At 37.2% G+C, this 27,633-nt stretch overlaps 1 protein-coding gene across 1 annotated transcript; it reads right to left on the bottom strand.

Annotated features, from left to right (window-relative positions):
- Positions 1-1,632: 1,632 nt before the first annotated feature.
- crispld1a (cysteine-rich secretory protein LCCL domain containing 1a) lies at positions 1,633-27,633 on the bottom strand. The gene is made up of 15 exons (XM_017696139.2): positions 27,491-27,633; positions 26,334-26,643; positions 14,705-14,823; positions 11,826-11,958; positions 9,652-9,767; positions 9,232-9,332; positions 8,821-8,964; positions 7,169-7,229; positions 5,930-5,996; positions 5,720-5,850; positions 5,582-5,625; positions 5,308-5,380; positions 5,054-5,129; positions 3,301-3,434; positions 1,633-2,310 (listed from the first exon to the last, which is right to left on the bottom strand). The coding sequence occupies exons 2-15, from the start codon at positions 26,586-26,588 to the stop codon at positions 2,259-2,261; spliced, it is 1,506 nt and encodes a 501-aa protein (XP_017551628.1). The 5' UTR covers positions 26,589-26,643; positions 27,491-27,633; the 3' UTR covers positions 1,633-2,258.

Genomic DNA, 27,633 nt, shown 5'->3' with positions numbered 1-27,633 from the left:
GTTCTTTTACACAAAATATTTAAAATGAAAAGTCCCCAGACAAAAACATCTCAGCAGCTGTCCTTTTCTTATCCTAACTGATATAAAAAAATACATAAACAATGACAAAAAAAATCTAAAGTTTTTGACAAAGTATGTTTAAGAATAATTCTAACCATGTGCCGAAATTGGAGAGTGCCACACAGACATCCTCCAAAATACAAATGTGATCTAAAATCTCAAAAGCAACAGAGGAAAACTTTACAATATGTACACATATTGTATACAATCTGATATAAAAAGTCCAACCCTGTAAGAGGAATACATCACCTTGTAGAGAAATAAGTTTTGATGTTATCAAAAATCAGAGGTGGGGCAAAAATCATTACATTTTGATAGATTAAAGGAAAACAAGAATTTAAACTCCTTAAAAACCTAGGCTTATCAAGGCTTGGTATTCAGTTACTACAGGGATTTCAGTGCAAACTGATTGAGCTATTCTTAGAAGCGTGACATAAAACTTTGGGCCCGCTGGTTTATGGGATTCTAATAGGACATTCGCTCTAAGCTAACAGTGATTCACATGAACATTTGTGGGTTGTTCTACATTAAACACAGTTATTTAAGGCTTGTAAAAGATATTCTAGATGTTTCATTGACAGAAACATATATTTGAGCTTGTATGTATCAGTTTTACAGTGGCTCTTTCAATAAAGAGTTTTGGTATAGAGTTGCCGCCGCTGCAGCTTCTATTAACAGTCAGTGCAATATCTGACTACACTTTCAGAAGGCCTAAAGTCTGGATAAAGGATTTGAAGAAAATATCTAGCACTAACTTTTACAACCAATATTGTGATTGTAAATTAAATGTGATTTTGATTTTTTATACATTAATTTTCTATTTTTTTCTTCTCTGTACAAAGAAGGCCAGCCCATTTGTTTGTTCAGTCCTGTGGCTTGAAACAGTAACTGAGCTCTGATATTCGTTTAAATTTCCCCACTTAAAACTGAAGACAATGTTGATATCATCATGATCATATAATTAAAATGACAGTTTTTGCAATATAAAAATTGTGCTCTTTCAAATTGCAATTTCAATATAAAAATCATTCAGCACTAGACGCTTTTCTCATGAAATTGATTTCATCCATTATAAATTAAAACATGGTTGGCTGATTCCTACATCACTTCCTAATTATGTAGGTAACATACGTAACTGAGAAATCATAAAAAATTTTTCTTCCATATCGTGACATACTTGATGAACTAACAAAGTATTTCAGGTTAACTTTAATGTCTAAGGCTTTGTGCTTGTAGTTGGAGTTTAAAGGGGGGGCAATTAGTGCACTGCTCCCCCTACTGACCCAACTTTATAGTGTTCAAATTCATCTTTTTTTAAAACTATAGAATTATATGATTATTTTCCTAAATTAACATATTCAAATATTGCATTATTGCAGTGTATGACATGCTTCTGTCCTTGTTATGTTTTGTATTGTTTATTTTATTTTATATATATATATATATATATATATATATATATATATATATATATATATATATATATATTGATATATATATATATTGATATATATAGATATTGGTAATAGTTTTAGTTATTTAACTGCAAAAAACATTTTTTTAGGTCTTTGAACTATCATGCTAAAAGTGTACATGTGCTCCTAGTAGATGATGTTTGATTGTACAGCTTTGCCAAAGATGAAACTGATGAAAATAACACTGTTAAATTTGCATGCGCTCATTTTATGAATAATGATGAATATGAATATTAATGAAGGCCACTTTTTTGTTCCTAGAAATCATAAGGCTTTCTGTAAAGAACTAGAAGGCCCTGAGGGTTCAAAATCCTATAAATGTATAATTTCTTCTGTTTATAAGTAACATCCTTGTTCAGTACAACTTTTAAAAGTTTCTGGCCCATGTAAGTGAGTAATAAGCTATACAAAGTGAATTATTCCTTTAAGTTAATGTACTAATTTCCATATCATATTCCCTGTACTGCCCGCTAGTTACATGCCTTAAAGGTAAGAAGATGATAAACTGAAACTGCCAGTTCTTACAGCAGTGTGCATCACTAAACAGGTACAAAATGTCTATGAAGCAAAACTGCCCAGCCTCCTGCTGTTTTAAGTGTACTTAGCTCAATAAGCTGTTACATCAATGTGCCCCAGACTGGATCTACAGGTCCAGCACAAATGCTCTACTGCAACAGTAAGAGTCTAATCAACAGCAGTCTGAGACTCTGGAACAGATTCAGATCAGATCACAGCAAATACACGGAACGCTTTTCCTCCGGGAGGATTCTGCAAACTGAGAGAGAGATGGGGGTAGAGAAAGAGATTGAAAGAGGAGAGAGAAGAAGAGAGAGGAGAAAGAGAGACAAAGAGATTGAAAGAAGACAAATGTGAGGAGAAACAGGGAGAGTGCACAAGACAGAAATACAGAGACATGGAGAGAGGAGGAGACAGAGAGAGAAACAAATAGAGAGAGAAAGAAGAGAATGAGAGAGAAACAATGCTTTAATACATTTTACAAGCAACCTCTAAGTGACATTTGATCCAGAGCAGTGGAGTAGGTGAGTAGAAGAGAAAATATATATGTGCTTTGATTGGCTGCCCTGTATTGTGTCTTATTCAAGGCTGAAACATTTCTTATAACTTCAGTTGCTGTGGGCTGAATAGGCCAATGTATGACATCACAAAAACACAGAATTTCTAACTAGGTTCCTACATACTAACTAGGTCTGGGGAGTGAACAGTATGTTTTTTGAAACTTTTGTATTGTTTACATACTGCTTCACTACTTCATTTCATTTTTGAGAAGTCTCCAAACTTTTGACCATCTGTGTAAATATGCTGAATTGGCATTTCAGCGATATGGGCACACTGGGCCTCTCTGGCTTTACTCCACTGCTCTGGCTGGTACTGTTCTTTTCTAATCAGCTTTGTGGGTAAAGAGCTATGCTTTCAGAGGCTTAGAAACTACACTGTACCCTGACTTACAGTGTGTTTCAAATAAAGCCTGAAGGCCCTCACGTGCTTATGGTGCTGCTGGTTTAATGTTAGACGTGGTCTGAGTTTAACCCTTAAAATACTAAAATCATGCTGTAATTTTTTCTGATTCATAGTTCATAGAATCAAGTGGAAATTATGTGTAGATACTAAACTTTCAATCCAAACCACATTAGTGTTTAATACAAGAGTATAAGATATTTTATTATGTAAGTATATGTATTTATAATTGAATGACATTTAAATAGAACAGCAAAACAACAAGACTAACTGTAGACTACTGTATTACCTTTCTGAGTAAATTCCATTCTGGTAGGAGCTGAAATACTGTTTTCTGTTGTTGGTGGGCATCACATCCACGTATCCTCCCAGTTCATTCTTTATCACACCTGCATGCACTGCTGATCTGCATATGCTGGATTTCTGGAGAAAATAAGCAGAATTCATTATCTACAAGATGATATATGTATTTTTAATACATATACATATTAACAGTTTCTTCTGTCAAAAAAAATAGTTCCAGTATCTTAAAATAACGTAAAATAACACTGTTGTTGTTTAGTTACTTGTGATCAGTGGAATGATAGTGGTAGGGTTAAAAAAGCAGCTGTTATCAGATATAAAATTCAGTCAGATTGTGTTCTATAAAACAGTACAGAGCCACACTAGTGACATAATACTGGTGACATAACTTCTTAATAAAAATAAAGCATGGTCACAAGGCCTCGATACCGGATCCAAATGCTTGGGAACTAAATCATTTAATCAAGCCATGACTTAAGGTGATCAAACATGATAGTTAAATTGTAACATAGTGAAGTATGAGAACAAGAGAATCAAGTTGCAGCTACAAGACTAAAATATATAATTAAGCTGTAGCCATAAGCCGTCTTATTAAGCCACCGGAACAATGTAATTCATTAAGTCATAGGAAGATGAGGCCAAATTATAATGCAGGTGACAAGTGTCACTCGACATATAAAACTGTGGTCAACAAATGCCGCAGTGCTGTAGACAAAATTTCAGAACATTGTCTGTAGTTTCAATGAAAACGTGTATGACAATGCAACTAATTAAACAGCAGCAAAAGAGCACACAACAGTCTGGAAACTGCTGTAGTGAAAGTGCACTAGCAGTAGAATTTTAAGCTGCAGGGTTGTGATGGCTACCAGAAACACTATTTGTTTTTTACACAGGTTTCACTCACAAGTTCTTTCTCTGTCATGCAGTGTTGCCAAATTTGTGGTTTTCACAAACATTTAAGTTGGTTTTAAAGTGCAGTTCCAAGGGGGGTGGGGGTGGCGGGGAGCGACTACTTTTTAAAGTAATCGCAGTGGTTGAAAAAGGAAAATGAAAACAAATCAACTTAGAAATGTATATTGATCCTAGTAGCTGGCAAACTGGTCTGTTTCTGAAAGCTGCAGAGCAGCAAGAAAGTAAACACAGCCGCACACCGTGACCATGGCAGCAATCCATAACAACAATTTTTAGTTTCTATCCAATCCGAGTGTGTGACAACGTCTGTGCCCTTTCAATTTTTTGATGTATGTGACAAGGTCTGTGACACCCTAGCAGACACAAATTTTGAGTTTTATGTCATTTTTTGTCCAGTGATGCTTCTCATCTGGACTGTAAATTGGCTTTTAGTTAGGCATGGAAAGACAATGTGTTGGGAATGATACACATAAGACATAAAAAACAATATTAAATTGTAGCAGAAACTTAGAAAGGAGTGGGAGCAATTAAATCAAAGTCACGACTTAGTAAGACACATGAATTAAATAATCGTATCATAATCGTAATGTCGTAATAATGAAGTCGTTCCTGTGCCTTACTAAGCTATGGATACACCTTAATTATATAGCTCCCATACCTTTCTAAATTGTGGCCATGAATTAAAATTCCATTCCCAGGTCTTAGTAAGGCACAGCCACACTAATTTTATTGAGAAGGATAGTCACCAACAGGGTCCACAAGTGATGCCATGAACATTTTTCACTTTGGTTTTATTATTTTAGAGAAAAATACTATTTAATACTCACATCTGAATAGGTTCCGGTCCCAATTACTCTGGATATCTGATGATTTTCTTGCAGGCAGTTTTGAGGACAGTAGATTCTAGAAAGAGTTGGTGCAGATATTAATGGGCTGTTTTCTTCTTATATTAATTTAAAAAAAAACAACATGGCTTAAAGAATGCTATTTCTATTTTGCATTGTAGATCTTATAGATGAAATTATGTTATGAACTGGAACTATTACTGAACTGGATTTACAGCAGGTTAAAAGGTGATTACCTAGGACAGTGTCTGGCAGGTTTCTTGTACGGACACAGCATAGCTACTGTGGTCTCACACGTGATCACTTTTACTGCAAAAAAAAAAAACACAGGAAAGTTCAACTTATTTGTGGGTGAAAATATAACAGGATGTACATATAGTAAAGATATGAAAGGGAAAATAAACAATTATGGGAAAAAAATAATAATAATGGTCTGAATAAGAAAAGTATAATGAGTAAAATAAGTTACAGTAAGGATGTGAATAAGAGTCTGAGTCACATCAAACTTACCAATTACTTTGGACACTATGAAGGCATTGGCACTCTGGTACTTTCTGCGAATGGCACATTCATTATATTAGGTTATAGTGCCTCATAATAACTTATTTTAAATATCTTGTTTTAAATATAATTTTCTGACTGCCTTACCCAACAGACTGGACTCCGTTTTTGTTGGATTTGATGAAAAACTCCTTCCTGCCTTGTCTTGTGACATCCATCCAGCCTCCCTCATTGTCAATCACTCCATGATGGATGCCTGCTCTGCAGATGCTGGATTGCTAGAAAATAAAACAGCATTTTCAGTTAAAAAGCTTCTGGAAAATGACTGTAAAAAAACATAAATTGCAAGCTGCTCACCATTTCATAGTAAACTGTTCCAACCACTTTTGCAGTGCTTTCCAAACATCCAGCTGGACACTCATATCTGTAGAGAAAGAAAGAATTCTACAATATTTGCAGCTTAACTTTTTAACCTCTCTATATTCCATAGGCCATTTCTTGTTATTGTACATTATAGTATTAAAAAAGAGTAACCATAAGCATCTGTAAATGGTCTGTTTTGACAGTGTCCTATACTGAGCCTTCTTCAAATAGTAACTCAATATGAATGGGTGGGGCTAATGTGCTGTAGGCTGAAAAGTTTTTTTTTTGGAAATGAATCAGTTTTTGTGACATCACAAAAACAGCAAATACAAAACGATCTGATTTGCACCTTGGTTTCCACATAAGAAATAAAACTTTAACAATGTTTACATATTACAGACTATAATGCTTGCATACTACAGTATTTACATACATATTAATTACTTCTGACTAGTAGCTCATTGACATAAGGAGAGAAATTATGCAAAAAGCAGATTATAAACTTTTCTCAATCCACATTTGTGTTTCTAAGTATAACACAAGGAATTATATTATGCTTTGAATTTAAAGTTATTATTTCAATAACAGTATAACATTTGCAGATTAACAGGGGAGTTCACCATCTTAGCCCTGGAGACCCCTGTGCATGTTTCTGTGTTTTCTCTACTGTATGCACTTGACCCACCACAGCCCCTCCCAATAAAGCCTGCTGAAATCTCCAAAATGTAAAAGCTGGCAGCCCTGAGCTGGATACACTCTCTCATAATGAAAGTGCAGTTTTCTGTTTTATTTTTAATTTGAACCAAATTGATAATGAACTTGAAAGATGGGGTTATAATCCCAGAAAACTTTATTAAGAGGTCATTCTCGTCATGACTTATTCTCCAAGATGGAGAAGTTACAGTTACAGTGAAGTGCAGAAATGTAAAATTTCAGTTTAAACTATCATGGAAGAATAATATGTTGCCTTTTTATTAATGTTTTGTTACTGCTTCTTAATAATTTTAAGGTGTTTATGACCTAGTTAATAAACTCATCTTAACTCATCATGGACCCTTCATACAGTATATGTACACTAGTATGATATGTCTTTATATATATATATGTAGTAAGTACGTCTTATTTTAAAGTGGTACAAGATTTTTATATTGCCACATTCCTAGTCCAAACTCTTCACTGGACCTGTGTATGAAATATCTTCTTTTGTAAAAGAAGATGAAATGTTATTCGTACCTGTTACAGGTGGTGCCTTTACACTGGTCTCGTAGTTTTGTATCACATGAAACAAGCTGAGCTGCAAAACAAACCAGAAGAGGCTGCTGAGTCATCCATCAGTCTTGCGTCTAATGTACAACTTGAAGAGTAAACTGAAGAAATTACAGTAGATAGATTTGAAGTTGGTGAGCAGTGGTGAGGGAATGAGGGGGGGGGGATTCACCCACAGAACAGGAAGTAATTTTAAATCAATTTCTCAAGCACACACAGTGCAAGGAGATCAGCATTAAGTGGCAGTTATACAACAGTTATTTCCGGCCACACAAGCTGATTGGTTGAGAAGCATTCTAACCGTTCCTGTTATTTCACCATAACATCACAGGTTTTTCAAAAATACTGTATCACTCCACTGAGATGCCGTTGCTACGCAACGAGTTTGAAAGCTGTAGGAGACTCTCAAGCCATTTGAACACTTTTTCTTACTTTGCCACAAACAGAAAACTGACTCCTTTAAGATTTGACTTATTTGACTGACAGCCGATTTGGTCAGACTCAGAAGATGAGACTACACTAAACTCCTAAACTGTCATCACCACCGAGTAAGCTTTTCAGTTGGCAGCTGTGACAGGATCACAGCTAAAAAATCTGGAATCACCCAGAAATAATCCAAATAACATTCGTCAAACGTGTAGTCTCATCTTCAGAGACTGACCAAATTTGGACTGACACTGCCACAATAAAAAAACAAAAAGCTGCTCAGTGGTGATGACAGTTTCGGAATTTATTGTAAGGAGGTGGAGAACGAACTGCCGGCTGTGCAGCGAGTGAGCAGAGCTCGTTACTGTGACGTAGCAAAAAGCTGCTTGTTAAGGAACTATAATTTGGCGGAAGGAATTGCCGACATTAAAACATATTAAATGCCGCATTCACGGCTCAATTTATTAATTTTTTGCTTTATTTATTTAACTGTTGTATAAAAGCAATAGAACACTAGAACTTGTGTGTTATCGCTACGGCTGTGATGATCTACGGCACTCACCTATGGACTGTACGGACTGGAGAGTGAATGTCACGTTTACATACATAATGAATTATTTCTGACTTGTAGATCACTGAAACAAGATGAGAACTTGTACATGAAATGCAGATTCAAAACTTTCCGTTCCTAACACACTGCAGCATAGGTTTTCAGGTACAGATTCTGCAAAATTTTGTTCTAGCTCAAAAGCTGTCAGAGGATTAGCGCTGCAAATTTTTGACAGTAGAATAAGAAGAAAAGGAAGAACAGCAAATAGGCTTTTCCATCCAACTTACTTATAATCTGAATATTATAGTACAGTAATAATTCTCAATTTCTAAGTGCTAAAGAAGATTTTTGAATGTCACTCCACTGAGCTTTTACAGATGCATGGCTGATAAACATCAAGGAAATGTGTGCTGATCTGGCAACATGTTTTCTCCAAACATTTGCAAGCTGGCACTCTGAACATGTGAGGGAAGCAGTTTCTGGCTGAAAGAAAATTGCTTTCCAGGAATGTGTCGAGTTTCTGTGCTTTTGCACGGTTCAGGTTTGGTTCAGGTTTGAACGGCTCAGGTTTCGGGGTGCGTTGGCCCCCCGTCAGGCTGAAATATAACACAGAATAAACACACATTAGAGAAGTAAAGCTTACACATCTGTTCTGTGCTCTCCACCCCGTTCCTGTCCCCCTCTGTGTCGGGCCATCTGGGTGTTTTTGGGCTGCGGGGGGCTTCAGGCTCTATAGAGTTATTTTCCTCAGTCTCAACATGAGAATGTTCTGTAGATCTGCTATCATCTATATATCAAACACAAAGCAAACGGAGCAAATTTACTTTTTTCATTCAAACATTGTTATGAGCAAAGTCACGAAACATACATAATGTGTATAACTTCCTCTCTTTTAACCCAATTATCCTGAGTGGAAGCATAAGGTGGGTGTTTCTAATAAAGTGGCCAGTGACTGTAAGCATAAGGTGGTTTCTAATTAAGTGGCCAATGAGTGGAAACACATGGTAGGTGATTGTGATGAAGTGGCCAGTGAGTGCATACTGCAGTAACATACCTTTGTAACAGAGATTGTTTCTGCACCCTCCTCCGTAGCTGGGTGGGCAGGCTGAGCACGGGGTGCCATGTTTATATGGTGCATGTCCCCACCAGTTCCCTCTACACAAACCACAAAAGGGATTGTATATTTCACTGTACATTATAAAAAACAAATAATTCTGCTTCCAAGTAGCTGAGCTCAAATTCAAATTATGTGGGTAAATTACTCAAAACACAAACATAAAACTGCACATATAAACTGAATTCTTAATTAATACACCAACTTTTTAAAAATCTTTGTACTATGAATTGAATTATCTTGTATCATAGATCCCAGCCTACTGTTATTTTTATATTTTTAATCATTCACCATCATTATTCAAATATAAAAGTGCAATCATGATATGAACAAACATGACAAATCAAGAAAATCACTTACTTTGGTGAGTAATTGCAGACCAAATAAACAGCTTTTGCCCAAATCTGTCCCCATACATTCATATCGTAGCACACGTTGATGGCACAGCCAATCCGACTACTCGTTGCCCACACCAGCTGCAGATAACAACAAACAGCAGAGAAGATAAACACTGTTATATGTCATGTAATGCTTGTGAAAAGTTTCAGGATAAAAATTTCTTTTGAAAATTTGCCAATAATGATTGAATTTTACTGTTACTATTTTATTGTGCTATAAAATTATCCATATCAAGAGTTAGATTTAGTTTTTTTGTAATTTATGCAAGTATTTTCTTACAATTTAAATCTGTACCATTCAGTAGAGATGGGCACTGTGCCAATATTTTATTGTTATTGTGATTAATTTTCATTTCACAGTGTATATGGACATGGACAGTTCTTAAAAAACACTGAATAACTGCATGTTTCATCTGCATTTTTCAAGAGAATATAATTGGGTCTGTTTAATATGATTTAGTGAAGTACAATATGTAAAATGCTAAATAAAAATATGGCAAGAAATTTTGAAGGCTGTTTTCAAATATGGCACTAACAGTGCACTATGTCTATGTACAATTACTATTATCATATTTTATACTGTATTATGAATTGTAATATGCTATTTATGCCATTATCAGCCATTCCTACTGTTCTTTTCCCAGTACATACAGTTTACACAGTCTCCAGAAATAGACACCCCTAGTAAGCAGGAGCAAAACGGGCAGAAGGAAACATTCTTTACTGCTTATCTTCTTGATTTTTCATTCAAAATATTTTCAAAATCGAACCTTCATTTGAATGAAAAAGCTAAATCTTACCAAGAAATTAATTGTTTTCTTAAACCTTTGTGTAGCACAATTGTTGTTGTCCCTTCATTCAATACTTTGTGTAGCCTCTCTTTGCAAAGATAACAGCTCCTTTTAATGCTTAATGAAACTGGAGAAAACAAGGCAAGGGATTTGAGACCATTCCTCCATACATCCTTCAGACTCTGAGGTCCACACCGATTTTCTATGTGGTTTAGGTATATGGTGTCCATGGCAAAACCTTTGTTTTTGTCGTCAGAGGAGGATTTTTGTGTTAATTTTGTGGTGTGCTTTGGATCACTGCCCTGCTGCAAGAACCAAATTCTGGCCTGATTTAAGCCTCCTGGTTGAGGCAGCCAGGTTTTGATTTTATTTCCGCTGGTGATTGATGGAGGGCCTTTGGAACAAAAACAGCGAAATGCCTGTATTTTGGTCTCATTTGATGGACAGTTCCAGTAATGTTTGGCAAACTGTAGGCGCAGAGGTTTATTGGCCCTTGACAGCATAGGCTTTATTTTGGCAACCCCTGCCCCCCAAACAACTTGTTATGTAGGTGCTGTTGATTGTGGTTTAAGAAACATTCTAACCTATTTATTAGTTCTACTAATTAGACCTAACTCATTTCTGAGACATGTTGATTCCTCATCTGTGATCCTTGGGGATTTTTTTGTCCACTCAAACCTCATTGTGGATGGGGTCAGTATAGACATCTGTCCTCTTCTCAGCAAATTCTTATCATCTCCTTCAACTGCTTAGCTATTTTCTTGTAGCAATTTCCTGATTTTTGCAGCTCAACAACATTTGTGACACATCATTGCTGTTTTCTCTGGTCTTTCTCATAACGATGGAAGACTTAGGGCACTTGGCCTGTGTTTCATACCATATATAGTCCCTAATCACTTAGATAAGTTTTAAAACATAAAATCTCAATGGGAATAAAGTAAAAAAACACACATATTGAAAATCTTTTGATCCCAGGGTGGTCTGAAAGGTCGAATGCTGAGGAATGCTGACATCATAACAAGAGGGTTTGGCAGCTTTTCCTTCAGCAAAGTAAAATGGCTAAATCAAAACAGCATTTTTAGTGTTAAGTTTGCAAACTGCCAGTGAAATCATTTGTATTAAAACATTCTGAAAACTATTGATGGGCATGGTGCACGCTAGACAAAAGAACACTTGGGTGATGTGATTACTCATGCTTTCAGCTATGTATAATGCTGTAATCTTATTTAAAGTGTGGCAATCGCTGCTTTAATTGTGGTGTTATTACAGACACGAGGTGGAGCAACGCTGTCTTTCTGCCCTAATGGGATTACTCATGCTTTACTGCTGAAGAGGAAGAGTGTACCTGAGTGTAATGCGTGCAGACTGGGCCTGTGCAGGTGAACGGGCAGTGAGGGTTACACTCCTGAGGGTATGGGAAGGAGTAATCTTTCACTTCGTCATACCATGCCTGAACGTGAGAGGTGGGGGGGCGGTACCTGCAGATAAGCGCACACAAAAGAAATGACATAATGAATCAGACACATTTTTGAAGCTTAGCTTCCTCCAGTAGGTCCAATACAACCTAAATTACAAAATATACAGCAGCAATTTGTGTCTTTCACTTCAACTTTTGTCTGCCTTTTTCCAGCGGAAAATGAACACTAGAGACGACTTTTATTCTTTCAGGCAGAGAGAAGTTAAAACAGAAGAAGTCAAGGTTTTCTTGTAAATGCCATTCAGAATTCTGTTACTTTTTGAATTTTTCAGAAAAAAATTATTTTCTAATATGCTAAACAATAAAAGTTCACTCCTTAAAATAAATAACATCAGTATTATTTAAAAAGTTGTGAACGGTGTGTAGTAAACATCATTGTTAAAAAGGAACTTAATAAACAACTCTACAAACACTGTTGACTGATAAATCAACTGATAATCTCTTCAATATTGAAGTGAACACTATTAAGCATATATAAATAATTTCATGAAATGAGAAGCTTTATTTACTTAATTTAACAAAATGAAAAAAGCATAAAATGTAGCCTGTGTAAAAGTTATGGCACATTTTATATTTTATGTTTTATTTTTTTTCAATTTGTTATACTCAAATAAACAGAAAAAGGCATTTATTTGTGGCTTATATAGAGGATGTGTTAAGCTATTATCACTTCAACCAAGTGTATAAAAAAAACATGCCATTTGACCAGACGTTTTCAAACTTCTTCATACAAATGTATATTTAGGGCAGTGTACTCTGTAGGAAATAATTGCAATCAGTTTCAACAATTCTGATCAGGCATGTGTCAGGGTGGAGTTCAGAGGGAGCTAAAGGACACTAAAGCAGTAGACTTAGGAACTTTACAGGCATGTTAGGATATTTCGAAAAAACCTTACTGAAGGGAGCCTATTTTTCTCTATTTTTCCTGGAAGGTATCTGGATTATTGCAAACAGAAGAACTTTGAGTAGGGCCTGAATTTTGTAAGTGATGACAAAGAATTTTGATGAACTTTTTGACTAGTTTTTATTTCCAGGAAAAAAACCAGACAAAATACATCACCTCATGCAACACTCAAACTGAAGTGTTGTGCATGTGCTCTGGAAAAACATAGGTGGGGCTCTTGGAATCTAGATTAGCCATCTCCTAAAATGTATAGAATGGACCAGTTACAATGTGTCTGTCTTTACTGAGTGAGAAATGGAGCTATTTTACTTGCACATTTGACTGTCTCACAGCTGGAGCTCCTAATTCACTGTTACTAAAGGCGTTCTACTTCAAAGAGCCTTTGATATGAAATAAGCCTCAGAATTCAGCAAAATTATACTGTTTAATGTTGTCAAAGTGGTTCAAAGCCCTGCAGTTTGATCAGTTCACATGGGGTCTACATGGATTATTCATGGATTATAAAAGTAAAACATTATTTTATATTCATTTTAATCTTGTACTTGCATTAGTTTCATTAATATGATTCACTGTGAATGAACCGTTGGCCAGTTTTTGTAGTGCTACCAGTCTATCAAAGATACAATATACAGCACATACATCAAGTTAATTAATGGGTTAAGTCAGTTTGGAGACTTTAGTTCATCAAGTATAAAGTAACTGAACATTATCAATTGCACATAAATAGTTGTTGCAGACGTTTTCTTATTTCAATTTAAAAAATGAAGAAAATATCAAATTTTTCCATGTGTGCGTTTGTGTGTGTTATACACTATATTTCCAAAAGTATTCGTTAGTCTGCCTTCACACACATATAAACTTGAGTGACATCCCATTCTTAATCCATAGGGTTTAATATGATGTTGGCCCACCCTTTGCAGCTATAACAGCTTCAATTCTTCTGGGAAGGCTTTCCACAAGGTTTATGAATGTGTTGGAATAGGAAGGGGCCATCCCCAAACTGTTCCCACAAAATTGGGACCATGAAATTGTCCAAAACTTGTCCATCAAGAATTCCTTTCACTGAAACTAAGAGGCTGAGCCCAACTCCTGCAAAATAACACCACACCATAATCCCCCCCTCCACCAAACTTTACACTTGGCACAATGCAGTGAGACAAGTACTGTTCTCCTGGCAACCACCAAACCCAGACTTGTCCATTGGATTGCCAGATGGAGAAGTGTGATTCGTCACTCCAGAGAACACGTCTCCACTGCTCTAGAGTCCAGTGGTGGCGCTTAACACCACTGCATTTGATGCTTTGCATTGCGCTTGGTGATGTAAGGCTTGGATGCAGCTGTTCGGCCATGGAAACTCATTCCATGAAGCTCTAAATGCTGTTCTTGAGCTGATCTGAAATCCACATGAAGTTTGGAGTTTTGTTAGCGTTTGACTCTGCAGAAAGTTGGCAACACCTACGCACTATGCGCCTCGGCATCCACTGATATTTTACATGGCCTACCACTTCGTGGCTGAGTTACTGTCGTTCTCTGTCTTCCACTTTGTTATAATACCACTGACAGTTGAATGTGGATTATTTAGTAGTGAGGAAATTTCACGACTGGACTTGTTACACAGGTGGCATCCTATCATGGTACCATGCTGGAACTCTCTGAGTTCCTGAGAGCAACCAGTTCTTTCACAAGTGTTTGTAGAAGCAGTCTGTATGCCTGGGTGCTTGGTTTTATACACCTGTGGCCATAGAAGTAATTGGAACACCTGAATGATTTGGATGGGTGAGTAAATACTTTTGGAAATATGTGTATATACATAAATATATATCTGTGTTTGTGTAACACAGACCTCCCCCAGTGAACTCCCAGGTTCTGTCCAATCTGAGGCAGTAGGCCTGCTGGGCCGTGTTCCCACAGACACGTCTCGGCCCATTCCTCTGCAGTCCGCTCCAGCTCAGTGTCCCACACCTGTGTGCACACGCGCAAACACACACACGCACACACACACACACACACACACAGAGTAGCTTGCTTAAATTTAACTCCAGCAAAGAAAAAGCCCTGATGACATCCTGTATAAATAAAAATAATGCATGACCATGACTTAGTAAGGCATAAGAATGAGATAATTAAGTCATGACCACAAATAATGCTACATTTACACAGCAGGTTAAAATGGCCCAAATCTGTTTTTCTCACCTAATCCGATTTTTTGTTAGGCTGTTCACAATATCTTTTAAATGTGAACTAAATCTGCTATCTTCTCCAAAAAATCTTATCCAAATTACCAGTAAACAATTTCTTAGGCATTGGTCAAAGCATTCATAGTCATTTCTGTGAGTGCTGCTACTGTTGTACTGGGGAAAAAGCGAGCAATTTTCACTATTCTTTCAAATCATCAAATTCTCTACCAAGTTTGCTGGTAGATATGCGCTGAGCGTGCATAATATTGAGAGTAATGCATTCCTCATAGACAGATAGTGGTTTAGTATCTGGCACTTAACAAGATCCATCAAGGAAAGTGCTGCAGTTGTATCTGTTCCAGCCCTACACAGCATCACCTCATATTACTAATGATAGGCTATTACTCTTGCAATAAGAAAGGCAGTATGAGAAAGCTGGAGGCTAAAAGGTTATATTTATTTGCCAGCTGCCACTGATAAACTGAACAAACAGAAATTGACACTAGATTGTTACACAGCCTGATTTCCCCTTAAATCCCTAGGTTTCTTATCCAGGACAGCTGGGCTGTGACGGGTTTTATTGCAGTTAGTCTAGGAAATGAGCAAGTTCCTCTGCAGACTTTATTTAAGGGGACACTGTGTGATTTAAGAAAAACAACGTGGTGACCTTGACCATAGATCTGCTAGTGTGAAGCTATAAAAGGAGTTTTCATTATGTAGATGCCTTAAATTCGCAGGCAGACTGTTCAAAATTTCTGCATATTTCAGTGGCTGAGATGTAAACAAATTCATTTAGAGTGGTTTGATGTAGTTAAATAGTTACTTGTAGAGAAACGTATCGACTGACTGGATTTGCTATCCAAAACCACCAATGAAACTACACGTGTCTGACTTTTAAATGTAATGGGGATGATGGTAAATCTGGAAAAAAAATATGTTCAGTACCATTTTGCCATGGGTGTACCCCTTCGTTATGAATGAATTATTCATTCATTCATTCTTTTTCCGAGCCGCTTCTCCGTCAGAGTCGCGGGATGAATGAACAAAAAACACAAATACTATGTAGGCTAAAATCTTCTCAAGGCTTTCATAAAACAGTGTCTCAGACATCAGGCAACATATCAATCATTTAACGTTCTATGAGGAAGCTTAAACAGGCAATAAGTGCTTTTGATATCTTTTTTCTGTCACGCCACCACTTAAATTTCTATAAAACTGAGCATTTCACATTAAAACCACTCTGAATGACTTTGTTTACACCTTAGTCATTTAAGTATGCAAAAGATTTTTAAAAATCGGTGGAAATCACCTTTAAGAATGACATTAGGGCTACACAATATGGACATAAATTGATAAACCTATAGGATATCTCAATACTACTATAAGAAGTGATAAATTATAATTAAAATAATGTGGCTCTGACTGGTTGTGCGGCAAGTACACACTTTTTACAGAAATCTAAATATCATCTCCTTTAAGCAAACTGCTTCACTCTGGAAATGAGACTCACCACATTTTAGGCCTTTTCACAGGCTAGTAGTTCAGGATTGATTCAGTTTTTGACCCATGCATTTGGTTCACTCTGGCACTGAAGAGCTGTTTTTAATTTTGACAGCGTGTCTCTTTGAGTAATCTCAAATAGACTTGCTTAAGCATGCACTTGCATCTTTCGCCCAGGCTGTGCTGTCTGTAATTGCCACCTTAAACTGGACCTCAGCTATCCTGCACATTGATTTTAGATGCACCTCAGCTTTCCTTTCTCTAATGCTAACCATATGGAGGGTCTTCCGCAGTTTTTGTTTGTTCTGTAAGCATAGATTCTCTTTGAAAAGTAAATTTCACATTCCTGTTCAGGTCCACTCAAGAACAGACATGCTTCTTCAAACAGCTGGCCCACACTCTCCTTCTTCATTAACAGTTAGAAGTCAAGAGTTATTATTGCTCTTTTATTTTACTATCAATTTGTTATGTTTAGGTTTAGTGTTTTTTGTAATTATTCTGGGGATCATTTACTTTAATGCTAAACTCTTATTTTCCTAAGAGCAGGCGGAGACCTGAGCGGTCACCCACTGCACATTTCACACGTTTGGCCCCAAACCATAAACCAATTGTAAATCTACCCTAATAACTCCCTCTAAAATAGCTGTTGCCTGCCATAAAGACCTGTGTAAAACATTAGCCCTGCAGCAGGTACCGAGTAACAGGAAATCTGCTGGTTTGCACTCTCACAACTGCAACCGTAAGTGGCGATTGCTGAGTGCCTTCCATTGTACCAGAACATATTAAATCGAGTGCTGACAATAACGACTCCATGCTGCATTCATTATAACACGTTTTACATTGTCACACCATCTCACTGCACTGCATTTTGGAATAAAGAACTGAACATGGTTCTCTTTAGCCTTCACTTCAATTAGAAAACAGTTTCTGGTTTTAGTGAGTCAGAAATTAAGGTGCTTTTTAAGGAATTCGCTAAGCAAGCTGGGTAGCTTATGCTAATGTTATTGTTACAGTACTGTGCTAAAGACAATGACCCCCCCTCCCCCCAATTTAGTTAATCCCCTGTCAAAGGGCCGTTAAATAACAATTGGTTTTTTTAGGGAGACACTTCTGAGCAGATTAGATATAAGGTAATGAACTTGCATAAAGAAGGAAAAAGTCAGGTGTTTCCAGAACTGGAGTTCAAAATGAGTTTACTAACAAACATGCAAGACATGTTAGACCACCAAAACGGTCCCCATCAGATAAACAGATAAACTTTAAGCTTTCACCTTTGAGAGAGAGGAGAAAATCAAACTCCACTTTTGCTTTAGATCTGGTGTTTCTGTCCATCCTTCCAAGAACTCAATGCTATGGGTCTGAAAGGATGTATAGCTGCTAAGATGCTCTTACTGAGAAAAGGAAATAGACAAAACAAACAAAGAAGCTGCTGCTGTTCTGAGAACAATGGACTGACCACCCCAGGGTCCAGAGTCCTCAACATTACTGAACATGTTTGGGATTACCTGATGACTGAGAGAAGCAGAAAATGTAAAACCAACTTCTAAGACTGAACTTTGGAGGTATAGAAGAATATACCTGCTCATTTGATATATCTGCTCAAAAGATGAAAGCAAGTCTCTTGAAACGAATGGAAGCTGTAATAAAGGAATGTAATTTTTGATGATATATTTAGTTGTCAGGGTTTCTGTGTAATTTTCTCCTAAATATGTGTCCTAACACTGAAAAATGAAAAATTTTCATTTAATGATTGCTTTGACTGAAAATAACATAAATAAAGGGTGGTCTCTGACTTTTGCACTTGCTGTATGTATGCTAGCTTCATCCTAATTCTGTCCCCTCAATCACAAATTCTGATACCAGCCTTCCCTCTGAGGGTTTCTGTGAAATGGTTGTTTTAGTTATTTTAATGTACATAACCTATTTGCAAACTGGATGTTGAGTTAATGGGAGCAAAGTAGTGCAAAAAGACTGGATGTTTTACACATATTTACAGTTCAAATGAGCCTGTTAACAGTACGAATACTGCACATTGCTAATAGCAACAGCTAACTGCTAAACTGCAACTTAGACCGCAACTTATTTTAATGCTCATATCAGCTTAATATTTGGCTTATGGGCTGAAGAACAGGTTTTTGAGTGATTGTTAGTGCTAGTCTGGTCTGTACAGTGAAACGTGAATGTAAAATGATTGTTTTCACAGCCTCAGCAGGGGAGGCCCCCCAAAACCTGCCGGCACTTATCCTGGGACTATAAAGAAAACAAACCCCTCACTGCAGGCTCTCACACTCATTCACACACTGCTGTTTATTTCATTTAACACCTCATTTGCATCGAGTGTTTCGTCGTCTGGTCAAATTCCAAGAAAGTTAAAAAAATCCCAAGAACCCATGGGAGCTTGTTTCTCCATTCAGAGAGGAAACGGTGAGCAAGCCAGTGAATGAGAGTTACACAGAGTGAACAGGTGTGTGTGTGTGTGTGTGTGTGTGTGCGCAGGTGTGTAAAAAATAAAGCCACACAGCAACCAAAGTATAAAGAGATAAAAGATAAAGGATCTATATCTTTTACATTTATATATTACATGTATATCTAGTACATTTTTCTTGTATTAAATTGTTGTCCTACCCTGTATTGTAGCTTATTCAAAAAGCAGTCCAGGCTGAAATAGTAACGAACTTCACAGGTGGAGGACTGGGAAGTGAACATTTTGAAACTTGAAAGAAATGTGAGAATAATGCCGTGTTCTATTATATGGGCCCTTTAAAGGTAATTCTGCTTAAGCAATCTGGCTGGCTAATAGGTACCAAGCAGCATGGTGCTAACTGCACACAAGATTAGAAATGAGCAGATCAGAGGGACAGTGAAGGTGGAGCAGTTTGGAGATAAAGCCAGAGAGGCCAGGTTGAGATGGTGTGGACATGTGTTGAGGAGGAATAGTGGATATATTGGGCAAAGAATGTTGGAGATGGAGCTGCCGGGCAGAAGGAGAAGAGGTAGACCTCAGAGAAGGTTTATGGATGTAGTGAAGGTGGACATGGAGATGGTTGGTGTGAAAGTAGAGGAGGCAGTGGATAGGGCAAGATGGAGGCAGAAGATCCGCTGTGGCGACCCCTAAAGGGAGCAGCCGAAAGAAGAAGAAAAGATGGTGCTAACTGCACACCTAAATCATCAGACACAATCATCAGACACTTGCCTCAAACCATGTGAAGTTGTTAAGTAGATGGACAGGTAATTTTGGCATTTCTACTTTTATGTTATTAACGTATATGGTAGCAGAGTTAGCCAACACGCTAACTGCTAGGTTAGCCTTTTGGTTAAGCACATGCAGGTCACCCTACTCGCACCAACTTTGCAAGTTATCCACATGGTTTTGCTACAACTCAGTGTGCAGCACTGAGCATAGGTTAATATATAATTTAGATATTCAGATTAAAAGGTAGTAGAATGTCAATTTTAAAGGGAACTCTAATTTGTCTAAATTTCTGCATAATTAAATGGTCAACGTGTCAACAAAGTCATTCAGAGTGGTTTGATGTGAAGTGCTTTGTTCTAGAGAAACTTACAGAGTCAGAATTGTTCACAGTGGTGATGATGGGAACCAGATGAGGAGTTTAATGCCTCTAAAACGCCCTCACAGAAAGTTATTACATGTTATTAAATGTTTATGAATACACTGCCCAAGACTCTATTTGTTGAAGTTTTAGTTTAAATAAATTTTAATCAATTCACTTTAATCCAGTCATAACAGATATAAGATATAAGAAGGGTGTTCTAAGGCAACTGACCATCATCATCATTACATATAAAGGCTCTGGATAATAAACAAAACAGCTAGATTTGCATTCTAGACTTTCACCACCACTGTAAAACTGAGTCAGTATGTTTCTCTACAATAAACTACTTCACATTAAAACACTTTGCTTCTATCTCAACTACTGAGTTGTGAAGAAATCTTAAAAATACTGTGGAATTCCCCTTTAAAAGCATCCACAATGCTTCTACAGCAACAGGTTATTTGCAGTTTCACTAAGTGAATTCCTCTGTTGTACTGGAAGAGCCAGAAGTGTCTCATTTATATACACATATTCAAAGAATGGGCAGAGAGTGGGAAGAAAATCTTGAGAGGTGAACCAGTTCAAAGCTATCAGTGAAATCTAGAAATGTCCTGCCAGGACTGAAATGGCTGGTTAACCACAAAATATAACAAACCTCTGAATGCCTGAATCACTTTGTATATGTTAAATATACATAATCAGTTCAATGTGTAAGCATACATTACACTGAATAACCACACTGTGTATAAACCTGGCATACATTATACTGTGTATCTATTATGTTCTGTATACTGTATTATGTGTAGATTATATTGCATAAACCAATGTGTAAACCTAGTGTATATTAAAATAATAAACTGTATGTGTATGTATACTGTTTATTCTTAGCTATTACACATGAGGTACACAGGAGACCAGTCAAAATACAAGTATGTGTGGTCTCCAATACCCTGAACTAAACACAAGCACACATAGCCAATTACTGAAACATTTAAGAGAAGCTGATATCAGTCAAGCTGACTGACAAGAGTCTTTCCATGAAAAGAATGTGGTTCGAATCCCAACATTTGATGCTGTGAATGAGACAAAAATCTTATTAAATATATTAATCTACAGTTCATCATTAAAGGAGAACTACTAAAAAAATACATTTTTAACTAGTTCACCAAGTCATCATATCTACCATCTAAGAAATTTTCTCCACTCAGCTCTCCCACTCTACAACAGCAGGAGAGAACATTTCCGCATACATGAGCTTGTTTTTGAGCCTGCTGAGTGACATTTTCAGGAGTAAGGGCAACTGTTAATGGTCTACCATGGATCTAATAGAACTGACCATAAATAATGGGATATTACAGTGTTTTAATGACCTTTTTCATTTTGTTTATGCTGTGAACTAGTTGTAAAATCATGAAGATCTTCTCATGAATTCGATGCTAGTAACACATTTCAAACAAAGAGACAGCGGCTTCAAAAAGGCAAAGTAAAGATGCTCCACCAGGTGTTTTTTTGCATTAGTTAATTAGGTTAATTGGCAACAGGTCAGTAGTATGATTGGGTATAAAAGAGCATCCCAGAGAGGCTGAGCCTTTCAGAAGAAAAGATGGGGAGGGGTTCACCACTCTGTGAAAGACTGTGCAGACAAATAGTGCAACGATTTAAGAATAACATTAAATTAGCAATGAACTTGGGCATTTCATCATCTACGGTACATAAAATAATTGAAAGATTCAGAGAATTCAAAGAAATCTCTGTATGTGAGAGACAAGGCTGAAAACCAATATTGGCTGGCTGTGATCTTTGGACCCTCAGGTGGCACTGCATTGATAACAAACATGATTCTGTAGTGGAAATCACAAATATACACAAATTCAAGTTAAAACAGTACTACGTGAATAAGAAACTATATATAAACAGGATCCAGAAATGCCACTGGCTTCTCTTGGCTCAAGCTCATTTAAGATAGATAGAGGTGAAATGGAAAAGTGTCCTGTGGTCTGATAAATCATGGATTCTGAGTCCTCCAAGCTTTAGAGGAAAGGGACCGTCCAACTTAATGCCAAAGATAATGCCAAACCACATTGTGCACTTATTACAACAGCATGCCTCTGTACTAAGACTCTGGGTGCAAAACTGACTTGCCTGCAGTCAAGACCTGTCACCTACTGAATACATCTCATATGAATATCAATCATATCAATTGATCTCATATGAATATCAATCATATCAATTATGAAATGAGAAAAAAAAACAGAGAGCCGGTATAAAATGCCAAAACACACCACTATTAGCTTGATGCAAACCTAACAGGCAAATCCCTTTTGTCAGGCTAGCAAAAATGAGCATTATCTTAGAGCTAAACACAAACAACAGCTAATTTCTTAGTGAATTACAAGGTTTCTGCATTAAACACTGCACATAGTGGCACTTTCACTCACTGAGTAATGATATCAGGAAAAATGATCTTAATGAATTAGCAGATATTTTTTTTGCTTCTACAATAGTATTTCCTGGGAGTAAAATTATCTGCCAGTGCAGTGAGATCATTTTACTTGATAAGATCGTTTCAATGAAGTAAAAATGTCTGGGAATTCTGGTGGGAATGGGCTTCAAGAATTTCACAGATTACTGTATGTCTATAAAAGTTTGTAGACACCAATGATTTTTTACTGAAATTATGGGTGTTAATAGGGAGTCTGTGCCCCATTGTAACAGCCTTAACAGTTCTGGGAATGCTTTACACTAGCTATTGGGACACTATGAGAATAGCTATGAGAATAGCTATGAGAATTTGATTGTATTCAATAGAGAGAGCACTATTGTGGTCAGGTACTGACTTTGGATGATTATGTCTATATCATAAATGCCACTCCAACTCATTGGATGGAGCTCCATCTCTCCAGAGGATGCCATTCCCCTGCTCCAGAGACCAGTGTTGTGGGGGGGTAGCTTTATTTCTCATTAGAAGGACTGTCCAGATACTCTTGGACATCTAGTGTATATAATAATCTCGTATTCTTATCCCAGTCTCATAATGAGTAAAAATAGGCAGATGACCTACATTTAAGATGTGCTCTCTCTATGCTTGACTTTTTTCTTTCTTTTCTCCACCATGGCCCATATTTCCCCACTGACTCCTCCACCCTTTTAGACAAAAAAAACCCCAATCACTGGAGGTTTGCTGACTTAGCATTTGTCTTCCCTCTCTTTTTTCCCCTCAGAGTCTTTATAACAGGCAGAATTCTCACTGAAGCTGCTTCACCTTTTCAGCCAAAATCCTTTGCAACTTCATTACCTTTAGCAGCCATTTAACCCAGCAATGGAGCCTAATCGCATCGGCCCTGCTATTCTTCACAACTTAAAACGTCGCATAATGGAGATAAAGCTCATTTATGTTATGAATGTGTGATAATTTCCCATTCAGAAAGGGCAGACTCCTCTGGCCTGCTAAGTAGAGCCTATTAACAGCAATGGTAAGAGCAAATGAATAAGGCCATATTATCTGTTCTTTTCGTTCATGTACGGATTTGGCAAGGAGTCCGTCTTTAAATGTTTCATGACCCGAATTATGCAATACTGAGTGCTGAGCCAGGGTTTACTTTGTCTTTGCAGAAAGCTAATAGAGGTTTGCTGAATTGTACTACAATAGCTTTAATTTGCAAGCAGGGGTTGACAGAGGCAAGAGATGCATGGATCTAGAAATCTCAGTAAGAAGTGTCTATGCACCTCTATGAGAACACCTCTGTGCACCTCTGTGCATAACCATAACTGTCTCGCAAACTGAGTTCCAGCCCAGCAGAATGGGAAAACCATTTATGCAATGCAAAGTAGCTATGATAACTTAATAATCCCGGAGGTTCACTCTTCTAACTACTTGTGGGGCGGGGGGGTGGTAATGACAGATGGGCCTATGACACACGTGGGCCTATGATGACCTGGCCTCTTAAAATCTTGAGGCCCTCTTATAGACACTGAAAAATTCATAAACTGCACACCCATGACTAACAGCAAGTTTCAATTTCTGTTCTTACCAAGCCAATAATTCACCACTTCATTGCGGGGTTAGAAAAACAGCATTCACTTCATAAGAGTGTTGCACATTCAAAAATAACAACTGGCCCAAACATGAACCAACTGAATCAATTGTTTTCCACCTGCTCAAGAGGCAGCTGGAACTGCTACACCCACCATTAATTCAATGATCACTTTAAAGCATCTAGCTTTGCTTGCTAGTAAGTTAGTGGTCTACACACATATTCACATAAATGTGTATAATAACACAATCAGGTATATAATCAAAAAAGCTTCAAAATTTCTCTGTCAAATGTATAAATATGAGTAATAACACTCGTCCTATGTCTGTTAGCATGAGTACTATTGTTAGCTCCTTAACTAGCATGTGTTGGTGTATTTCAGACAGCAAGAAATAACACATCAACATACTGTCCTAGTTTATATTCCTGTGCTCTTACTGGTCACGTAACAGTGCTAGGTGACTTCATCTTCATCTGGAAGTGTAAATGATTTGCTAAACTGTCAACATCTTCAGCTGTGTTACTAAACACAGAGGATCTTTCAGTTGGGTTAATACTATATCTATTGAAAACCTCTTCTGAAAGCTGGAAAACAGGAAAAATGGAAGTAAGATCCATTGCGTACTTGGGTGAATTTGACATTACAGCCTCAAACACACCAACATTTTACCGCCATTACCAATGCATTGTCTGCTTGTGCTTATTATAAATTGTGCTGTTTCCATATTTTTCACAAAGAAGCACAGCTTACAATTTACAAACATTCTGATATGGTCAATACACAATATTTTTCAAGTGACATCTGTTTTTTCAAGATGCATGAAAAGGTATGAAACATATGTTTATGAACGGAAGAGTCATTAAACATTGTTTTGGCAAAGCCAATGTAGCAATGCTAGCTTTTTTAATGCTTGTTTTATTTTAGGCTAAGAAAAAAAGTGAAGGAAAAAGTGCCTTTTAGAAGTTCACGGGCTACACGCTCGTTTCATGGTTGTCACCAGAGTCAAGCAAAGCTAAATCAGTGGCTGGAGACAGAATGCTTCGATCATAAAACACTAAATCACATCGCATCCTCCACCCTTCTATAGTAGAAGGATAAGGTAAATAAAATCACCTTGGTTTAATGTTGCATTGGTATGCTCCAACGAGTTTGTTCTTTGCAAGCGCATTTGTTTATGTATCTTTGGACATTTTGCACATATTTCATGCAAGGCACACAGGGCTTAAGAATATTGTGGATAAAAAGCAAGTAGGCCTCCAGGACCACGGTTCAGAAGCACTACATTAAAGCTCCAACTAGGTTGAGACATAGCAATACTGAGTAAACAATCAAGTAGTTTTTACACTGAAGCCCACAAGATCATACTTATGCCACTGCTTCCATGCACCTCTTTTCATATCTCTGTTAACCCTTTCAAACCAAATGTGCTCTCTGACCACTCTTATCTATAAAAATTCTGATGGACTAAACTTGAACTTCAAGTTGACTGATACTGTGTTTATGTATGTGACATACTTTAGTTCTATTTATTGTTGTTTACTGATAGCAGTGTCACACAGTGTAGGACACCACATAATGAAATCTGTTAAACATTGCTTAAAGGGCTCGTATTTTGAAAATAAAAGAATTTGATGTAGTCTGTAAACAATGTTAGTTTTAAAATGTGCCATTCAGTCCATACACAAAAAACTGTTCTTGTGATGTCACAAAAACCAACACTTTACACATATCCGTCTATCTGGCCTACAGCTATTTAGATAAGATGCCTTTATTGCCATTGCACTGTGTACAATGAAATTGTGCCTATTTGGCTCCACGCACTCATGCTGACGTTATAAAGAATGATTCAGTCTGAACTGCTTCTTAAACAAGGCAGTCAATCAGAACAGTGGTGATTTACATACATCAGCCTTATAAGCATAGTAGCAAAAACAGCCTGTTTTATTCGAAGGGATAAAGAGAGGACATGCAGAAATTAATCACAACTGTTTAGGTACTTAAACCTGCACAGATGTTATAAATGGACTGTCGATGTTATAAATGAATCTCCTACATTATTTTTTTTATTTTAATAAAATGGGAGGATAGGGGTACTTTTAGCAACTCAGTACAGTTTGACACTTGATGCTAACGGCTGTGTATGCTTGATTTAAGCATTAAGCTACAGCATAACAACCGCATTCACATTTCTACTGCATTTTCTTACCATGTACTCCATATTAGATGCAGGGGGGTAGACCTGAGCCCGCAGTTTGTTGTGAAGGTCCAGGATGGCCTGCATATCGCTGGAGCTGATGGCTCTCTTTCTTCTCGGCTTCATCTCTCTATCCTCATCCTCATCCATATACTTCTTCAGCAGAGCGCTCAGGTCAGTGGAGTTAAAGAGGGCCATGGGGAGCATGCTCGGAGACAAAAACACTAAAGCTAGTCCTGTCAGCCATGTCTGTGTTAGGAGACTCATAATGAGCGATCTCTGACCTCCCAACGATGAACTGGATAAGGAGATGTCTCGAGAGCTGTGGATGAAAGTGGAGAAGACAGAGATATGAATGGTCCAAAGCACTAACAGAAAGTATTCACAGCCACTTTATTCCTGTGCCCACTTTATCAGAAACCCCTCTCTTGTAGTTCCACCTTACTGGAGTACAGGTACTTGTAGTCCATCTGCTGCATGATAATTTCCATAAGAGATTCTCTGATCCTTCAAGTACAGTCTGTTTCTGACCACAGAGCTACTCTTGGTTGGATATTTTTGGACGGTGGTTAGTAAGTAAAAGCACAATGTGAGTGTTTCTACTTAACTGGCCAGTGAGTGGAAGCACAAGGTGGGTGATTCTAATAAAGTTGGCAGTGAGTGGAAGTACAATGTTAATGTTTCTTATAAAGCAGCATGTGAATGAAAGTGAAAGGTAGGGGTTTGTAATAAAGTGCATGATGAATTTATTCAAAATAGCTAAGAGTATGAAGAACATTTGGCTCATCTTGGAGTTTCTTTTACAGAAAGCCTTGGTAGCCAGAAGTAAAATCCTGATTGAATGTCAAATCAAGAGGCTATGCATTTTTAATTACATTTAGCAGTTACCAGTTTTGTTTTTCAAACATTATATCTCAGTTACTTTTATTAACAGTCATAATATGTAATGAAAAGGTGCATTTGCATCCACTTGAATCCATTCATGTACTAACCCAGTGAAAACCGTTTGCAGAGTTGAGACATTAATACAGTTAACACTGCAAACGAATCATAATGTAGGAAACTGATGCAAGTTTGAAAACAACGTGAATATATCGTCCATTCTTGCAGCAGATTTGTTTAATTGCTAAAATTACCATTTAAAAGACTGTATATAACATTATACTCACTTATCTCTTCAGTGAATGAACAGAAACAACTTGCAGCACATGAGCAAATCTCTGATGTCCAGCAGCGAGTACAGAAGTTCTGCAGACTGGCAGGAGATTTAAATGATGCCTTTAAAATGGAGAGGTGAATAAACGGTCTTTGT

This window comes from Pygocentrus nattereri, chromosome 24, assembly GCF_015220715.1.
Source record: "Pygocentrus nattereri isolate fPygNat1 chromosome 24, fPygNat1.pri, whole genome shotgun sequence".
NCBI lineage: Eukaryota > Metazoa > Chordata > Actinopteri > Characiformes > Serrasalmidae > Pygocentrus > Pygocentrus nattereri.
The sequence above is the reverse complement of the archived record's forward strand: the minus strand, read 5'-3'. Positions and strand labels throughout refer to the sequence as shown.